Genomic DNA, 7,894 nt, shown 5'->3' on the forward strand with positions numbered 1-7,894 from the left:
CCCCCATTGCTGGATGCCAGGTAAATTTAACTCACAGGTGTTTGAGGGTTACCTTATAAGCCTGTCGGACTCCTCCGTTATCTGCAATATTTTCTCCTAATGTGCTTATGCCACTGACCTGTAAAAATAATCATTTATTTACTCTATTGTCAGTAGAATCAGCAACTCTAAGAACCACAGGTCAGTCATACAACAGCCTGACGTGCCTGGAGCAAAGGGAAGCTGTGACCTCGTGCTGGGACAAGAAAAGAGAGAATGAAATTAAACAGATCACAGGCTAAGAGCTGTAGATCGGAACAGAGAGAGCACACACAAATATAACATGGACAGAACTCAGGCTACTGCTGGGCAGAACATCACTGCACACAGACCCTGGGCATTCTGGGCCACACCAGTGTCCCCAGTTTATCACAACCCCTGTGCCTTGCTCCCAGAACAGTTACCTGTAGGAGCTGGGGTTTGTGCTTATCCTCCCTGGGCATTCCCTGTTCGAGTCATTCTTTGCACAAACCCAGAGCCGTGGCCCTGGTGATTGTGGTTGTTACTCACGTTCTGTCCCCCCGCCAGCTCCCAGGTGTAGTTCCCGTACTGGTGCACCATGCAGAGGGACTGCTCCTTGAAATGCAGCGCTGAGAAGTTGCTCCACCAGTCCAGCATGTTCCCATCTTTGTCAAAATTCCTACCTGCAGGAAAACCCGGGGAAAAAAGAAAAGTGGTGAGCAAGATTTTAAAGCCACCCTTCTTTCAGTGTAGCACCTGGGATGTTGGAGCTGCACTCCCTTTCTCTTTCCTCCTTGGATTAAGATGCTCAGAAATGTTTTGGGCACAGTTTATTCTCATTGTCACAAGGGAATGGAATTGTGGTCTCTGTTATTCCCTGATTTCCTGTTCACTCAGCAGCCCTGACTCCAGGTATAGCACCAAGGCCTGGTTTCCATGTAACAAAACCTTCCCTCACCTCTGAGGTGTCTGAGGTGCTGGTTCTGTGTGTCCACGTGACAGAAATGAGGTTTATAGAGAATTAAAAGCTGGAATTGCAGTTCTGGAGTTTGTGTTCTTGGCTCCCTGGCTAGAACAAGGCTTTTCTTTGCTCTAGAACGCCGTTTCTGAGGCTGTGTTGTGTGTTTATGGGTCATCTGCACAAACTTAATGAGCATAAAAAAACAGCTTGAAGAAAACCCACGTGTAAGAAATTATTGACTTGTAGAGTCAGAAATGAATTTTTTCCCCAAATTCTTTTGCATGACATTTGACAAAGTTAAAAAAGTAAAATTATTTCAAGCATTTGTGTTGAAAAACAAAGTCTCCTGGGATTTCAAGGCACTACTGACAGTTCTTCTATCCCCAAAAACATTGTTCACGGATTTCACTGTATTCAGGAGCCCATGGATTTGCTTGCTTTGTGTTTCTGATCCGATGATGCTGTAAAAGGAACATTTTTTTCCTGAGAATTGTCATTGCCTCACTTTATTTTTAACATCTGCTTATTTCTTGTGCTCCATTCAGGAAACATTCCCTGAAGAACCTTCCACGGAGTGTTCCCAGTGTGCTCCTATTGCTCCTGAGCTGGATGTGACTGTGCAGGGATCTTCAGTCCCAGCAGTCTGTCACTTTAATTCCTGCCATGCCACGAGTTTTAGCTGGAACAATAACATTTTCTCAGTCATCTCCTCACCATTGTCATCGAACCCGTGAGTGATCTCATGCCCAATAACCATCCCAATCCCTCCGAAGTTCAGGGCCTGGGGCTGGTGTTTGCTGAAGAAGGGGGGCTGGAGAATCCCAGCAGGAAAAACTGCAAAGACAGGGAGAAAGAGGGAAATATCGTGAGGTGGCTTTGTTTTCTCATCCTTGGCACACAGATTGTTTGCTTGGTGTAAGGGTCAGGAAGGAACATAAAATATAAAATGATTAGAAACAAGCTCATGCCTCATGTGAAATTGTTTCTCTCTTGATAAATGGAAAATGACAAGTTAATAAAGGTTTAATTTAGCACATCTGCAGCTACAGTATCTCCCTGTTTGAGACCCAAGGAGCATTTACATTAAGCTTAGCCTAACTTGGTCCGTAATGTTTGCTGCAATGAGTCAAGAACAGAATGTTTAGGAGCTGTCCTTTGGAGACAGGCAGAGTTTGTGTGTTAGAGCTGTTTTATAGGGGAACGAATGGAGGCGTTATTGCTTCATTTGGGTTAAGGAGAGATCGGAAATCATCTGCTGATACCAACAACACTTGGAGGGTAAAACATGCTCATGAGTGATTCCTGTAGACCACCAAGGGCACTCAATGCCACCTGGGGAGTGGGGGCAGTAAGAGATTTGTCCTGCTACATCCTGCTGGCAAAAACCTTATCCAGAACCATAGGATTTGCTTTTCATCCCTTCTACACAAGCTGAAAAGCAGAAGTGCTTCTAGAGGAATTCAGGCGGCCAGTAATTCAGTTTAGTGAGATACTTTCTGTGAAGGGAGATATTGAAATTCTATTGCAAGTAGTTAATTCAGAGACAAAGCCCTTTTTGGCTGCACAGGTTTTATCCATACAATTTTGTGGAGAAATACATAAACCAGACTGCAGTAAGACAGAGCAGTGTGGAAAATTGTTTTCTCAAGCTAGAGACATGAATAAACAGAATTTAACTGGCATGCACACTATTGTGGGTGGTTGTGCTTGGATTTTTTCACAGGCATACTCATCTCCAAGTTGCTTAAATGAGTTACTTTTGTATGACTTAAAAGGACAAAGCTGAAGAGGAACCAGGTGGCTTCAGGACCTGAGTTCCCTGCCTGGAAAGCTGATTACAATCTGTGTAAAACCACTGGGGATAAACTGGGAGCTGAGGTTGGCCACCAGTAAAGCCCCCAGGAGGGCCCTGCCGTAGCTGAAGGTCCTGGTGCTGCTGTACCTGCAGGATGGAGGTGAGTGGAAGCTGCACACAGGAAAACAGATTTTGGGTGAGGTCAGAGGGCTAAGTTATCAGCAATTTGGTGTTTCTGCTTTTAGCAATCATAGAAGTTTTCTGTTGTGACTGTTGGTAGATTGGGCTGTTTCCACTCCTGGCCTTTGCTCTGTGAGCAGGATGCAATTACTGTCTGGCTTAAAACCCCATGGATTTGTCCTTCTGTGTTATCAGTAGTTGAGTAGCAGTTCTTCCTGGCAGTCTGGGAATTTGAAGAAGCACTCCTAGGGGCAATTATCTATTGTCTCTCCTGTTTGGGGTGCTCAGAATTCAGCAGAGACTCGTCAGTTTTAACCTGAGCTCCTGCATGAGGTGTGAGCTCAGGGAGTACAGGGAGCCAGGCAGGGTCTGAAGATCTCCTGTGCTAAGAACAAGGAAGGGCAGCCCGGCAGCTCTGCAGAGCCCACACAGCTGATGCCCTGGGAGCAGAGGCAGGTTTCTGCAGTCTGGGATGGCTCCAAGCAGTGTAATTCCAGTGTCATGTGCACAGAGCAAACTGCAGAGCTGCCCGTGTGCTATCAGGATGTGGGAGCAGGAGCAGCCCAGGACACACTGGGAGCATTCTCTGGGTGCTGGCACTGGTGCTGTCCCAGGCTTTCAAACCCCAGGCTGTTCAGTGACAGGGTATAAACTACACCTGCCAAGGAGGGGGAGCTGAGTATTCATCAACAAAGTGCTTGAGCTGAACAGCCTCGCCCAGAATTCCCAGATGGGCACAGGCAGGTTTGCCTCTGGATGCAGACCTACACTGTTGTGTGGATAAAATTAGTTAAAAGGGTTTAAACCTACCTATCTGGTTCCTGTTGGGGGAATAGAATGCATTGACCACTGCAGCTCCAATTATCCATCTAAAAATAAATGTTGCACGCAGTTAGTCATGACTGGTTTTTTTTCCCCCCCCCGACACTTTTGAAATTTAATTCTGGTTAAAAAATGCAAGGTATGTAGGAGAGGATTGTAAGGAAATAATTCTTTCAGGGATTATTTATATATATATATATATATAAGTAATATGTGTTTTTTTAATATATATATATAGATGTACATATATGTATATATATATGTAATACATATATAACCAGGAATGTATATATGGATATAAAAAGAAATATAATTTCTGTATTAGGAGAAGGAAGAACCTTATAAAAAGAAGGAAAATCCTTCTAAGGAGATTATATAAGGATGTAGGAAAAAGGGTGCATTGAACACAGCTGTAAAGAATTCCTGATACCAGGAAATACCTGGTGGCTTGCTTATGGTTGCCTTTCATCCAAAACACACAACATTCAAGGGGAAAAGCATTTTTCACTTTACCTTAGAATTGTTTAGTTCCTTGATTATCTCAGCCACAGGCATTCCCAGATACCCACAGCATGAGTTTAACAGTCCCACCATTAAGCCAGAATTTAGGTTGTGTCTGTAACTCTTTCTGGAGACTCACATGTCTTGGTCAACTCTCTCTCGAAGTTTTTTCAGGCCCTTTTGGGCTCCAGCTCGCAGGTTTTCCAGGATGTTTTCAAAGTAGTTGTGTTCACTGAAGTTTAACTACAGAAACAGGGGTCCAAGTACATTAGTCAGCTGAGCAGGAAGAGGAACTCCTCGTCCCCCTGAATGTCCTCTAAAGAATGTTTTGGTTGCATGGTTTCACTGAATAGTTGGCTCTTTGCACCAATTATTTATTAATATGTTCATTTTAATGTCCTTGGAAAAGGCAGTTGCACAGGTACAAATATTCCAGTGGCAAGAAAGCAAATGCAGGTGTTGATTTTGAGATATGCAGTGAGATATGCACAGAATACTCACATTAGCATATTCCAGGTCCAGTTTCTCATTCTGATCTTCCAAAATATAATCTGGGTAGCCAATTTGTTCTTTGATTGCCATTGCCTGGAAGAAAAGAGTTGAATGTTTCCTCTTAATTGTGATTTTTGTTGGGGTGTTGTTGGGTTATTTTTACTAAAGTTTCAATGCAAATAATAGTTAAATGTTTGGGGGTTTTTCTTCTTATTGGAATGGTGCTGATGGTCTTGAGTTCAATTAAAAGTTGGAAATGGGTTTTTTTGGGGAATTGCATTGTCTCCAGTTGGCATTTTTATTAATGTGGGCTAACAGAAGATTGAAAGGAAACGACAATGTATCAGGATAATAATGAACATCTAAGTCTTTTCCTCTTGTTTGTAGAGAAACTGGAAATGGTGATACTACAAAATTCCAAATATTTCATGTTCACAAGGGAATACTGAAGTTCCTGGTTATCTCTGACCTTCTCACGAGCTTTCTCCTTGGATGCCTCGTCCATCCACTGTAACTCATCCAAAGTCTCCACGAACGCTTCGCGGATCTTCTCTATTAAATCTCGGACCTGAAAGAGATCCAGGGAGACATTCATCATTCACATGCCCTATTCCCAGGCACAGCTAAGGAGGGGTGAAAAGCTTCCTGCTGGAAGGTGACGTCCCCGAATTCTGTGCTCTAAACCATGGTACTGAGCATCTAAAAGAGCATCACAAATGAGTTCTTGCACCTTCTTGACTGGCGGATAAGTCTCCCAGGCAAGAAATAGGGAGCTCATACCAGAGGGAATGGGCACTGTGGGCATTGTGGATGTACAGTAGTATGAAGGGTAAACTACATACCATCCTCTTGCTCTCACCAGCAAAAGTCTCCCGGACATACATTGCTCCCACCGCGTTCTCCATGTTGTTGTTGACGTAACTCACGCACTCCCTCCAGCGCGCCTCCTCCAGCGTCGTCCCGTACAGGGCCTGCAGCACAAAGCCCAGCATTAACCCTGCCCCTGCAGCTCTTCCAAACCATTGTCTAGAGGGCAGGTTAACCCAAAGGTTTCCACTGCTGTGATTGGGTTTGTTTGGGGATTTCATGATGTAATCATGGAATCACAGAATGGTTTGGCTTGGGAGGGAGCTTAAAGTTCATCTCTCTCCAAAAGCCCCTGACATGGTTATTGTGTTGACCAGGCTGGATTTGGTGGCAGTTGTGCTCTCCTCTTTAGGAAGAGAGGAAATACCTTCCTGTAGCTGGCCCGAGCGTCCTTGAAGCGCCGGCTCAAGCTGCTGACCCGGTCGATCACCAGCCGCCAGATGAGGTAGTTCTGGATGGTGCTGTGTGAGGAAGCAAAGCACAGCTGCCCTGTAAAAACCAACGCTGGTGCAGGCAGCCAGAGGGGAATCTCAATTTTGAATGGAGTTAAAGAGGGAAACCCTTGCTACCAGTCCTGGGTTTCGCAGCATCTCAGTTAACTGCAGTCATCCAGCCTGAGGACTGGGCTGTCATATCTGTTCTGGGATTAATTTCTTGTTTTTCTTCCTTCTAGAATGTAGCAAGAACTAAGCCTGTCATGTATTTTTTTCTTCCCATTTAACCTTTTCTAAGCAAGCAGCAGGTGAGACACCTTGTACTGCAGTACTTGGACTTTGAAACCTCCAAAGGCATTTCCTGTATTTTACAGGAGTGTCATTTTTCCTCAGAAGCTCAGAACTAGCAAGGGGGTCCAACAATTGACATTTCAGCAATCCTGTGACTTCTGTCCTGCATATCCTCCAGTTTCTTTACCTGGCTGAGTACTTGGAGATAATTGCTTTCAGCTCTTGTAGATAAGGCATCCCATACACAACCACCTCTTCCCCCGGGTCCACCTGAACACTTACTGAAGACATGACACCTTGGATGAAGAAGGTCCAGTTAAATTCCTAGGCAGACAGAGAGACATTCCAATGTTGGATGTTGAAGTGCCTCAGTAACTGGACTTTTGACAGTCTTATGACCTTGAACGTAGCTGTTCAGTAGGACAAAGCTTTTTAAGAGACTCTGAAGACAAGATTAGGAATGGGAATGATTTTATACCTCTTTGTTGAAGCACTGATAAGTTCACAAAGCCATTTCCAACTGGCATGGAACTAAGAGACCTGAAGTATGAGACTGCTCATGAAACACTTACGTTGAATGCAAACTTTTCCTGCAGCTCTGCTAAGGTCATTTTGTTGTACAACAAGGTCACATCGTGCCTTTCCTCTGCTGGGGTGGTGGCCTGAAGACATTCACAAGGTTATTACTGGACTCAACTGACAGAAATATCAATGGCTGAAATCACATGCAGGTGCATTTGTATACATTCAAATAATGTGCAAATAAACCAGTTTGTTTGGGAAAAGGAAAATTATTTGGTTGTGCCCAGTGCTGCTTGCAAAAATTCAGGGCAGGAACTTGAGTCCCCCCTGTTCAATAATGTTTTAGGGATAAGTTGAGCCAAGTGGTTCCCTCTGTCCCCTTTAGAATGGAAGCCTGCTCTGGGGGATTTTTAGGGTGCTGTAGATTACTAAGGATGCAAGGGAGCCTGTCCTGGTGTTATCCCAGTGCCTGGATAGCAGAAGGTACATGATCCTGCTTTAGAACAGCTCCAAATAGAAATAAGGCTGGGACTGGAGCAGCACAGCAGCAGTGTACACAGCAGGCAGAATTAGAGACACAGAGGCTCTGATTTTTGGGCTGCTCGTGGCACAAATGTCTTCTTCCCCCACTTTCTTCTGAAAACTGCTGCACATACCAGCAACTCTTCCCCCTCACCCCTTGCCCCCCACAGCTTCCTGAGGAGTTCTTGATCTCTCAACTCACATTTGCAATCTCTGTTTCAAGCTCCATGACCTTTGCCATTTCCTCTTGGACAAAGGAATCATCTTTGGACACGTTCTTGTCTTCCCGGATCATTTTGGCAATGGTGATCATGAACTGCAGATAAGCTTCTCTCACCTGCATGCAGACACAGACCGTGTAGAAAAGGTTTGCTGTCCATCATTTCATAGAATCCCAGAATGGTTGGGGTTGGAAGGACTTTAAGCCCATCCAGTGGCACCCCCTGCCATGGGCAGGGACACCTCCCACTATCCCAGGCTGCTCCAAGCCCTGCCCAACCTCGCCTT

The 7,894-nt window shown here is 44.8% G+C and overlaps 1 protein-coding gene across 2 annotated transcripts in view; it reads right to left on the bottom strand.

The window, feature by feature from the left end:
• MMEL1 (membrane metallo-endopeptidase-like 1) overlaps positions 1 to 7,894 on the bottom strand; it is a 23,910-nt gene that overhangs the window by 2,785 nt on the left and 13,231 nt on the right. For both annotated transcript variants that reach the window (XM_017744098.1, XM_008641191.2), the window contains exons 9-20: positions 7,590 to 7,724; positions 6,916 to 7,005; positions 6,531 to 6,667; positions 5,986 to 6,079; positions 5,594 to 5,722; positions 5,221 to 5,319; positions 4,761 to 4,844; positions 4,399 to 4,502; positions 3,747 to 3,805; positions 1,676 to 1,795; positions 550 to 683; positions 53 to 118 (exon numbers count right to left, since the gene is read on the bottom strand). In XM_017744098.1, the coding sequence (XP_017599587.1) occupies positions 53 to 118; positions 550 to 683; positions 1,676 to 1,795; positions 3,747 to 3,805; positions 4,399 to 4,502; positions 4,761 to 4,844; positions 5,221 to 5,319; positions 5,594 to 5,722; positions 5,986 to 6,079; positions 6,531 to 6,667; positions 6,916 to 7,005; positions 7,590 to 7,724 (1,251 nt within the window). The remainder of the gene's footprint in view (positions 1 to 52; positions 119 to 549; positions 684 to 1,675; positions 1,796 to 3,746; positions 3,806 to 4,398; positions 4,503 to 4,760; positions 4,845 to 5,220; positions 5,320 to 5,593; positions 5,723 to 5,985; positions 6,080 to 6,530; positions 6,668 to 6,915; positions 7,006 to 7,589; positions 7,725 to 7,894) is intronic.

The sequence above is a fragment of the Corvus brachyrhynchos genome, unplaced genomic scaffold, assembly GCF_000691975.1.
Source record: "Corvus brachyrhynchos isolate BGI_N302 unplaced genomic scaffold, ASM69197v1 scaffold68, whole genome shotgun sequence".
NCBI classification, from domain to species: Eukaryota; Metazoa; Chordata; class Aves; order Passeriformes; family Corvidae; genus Corvus; species Corvus brachyrhynchos.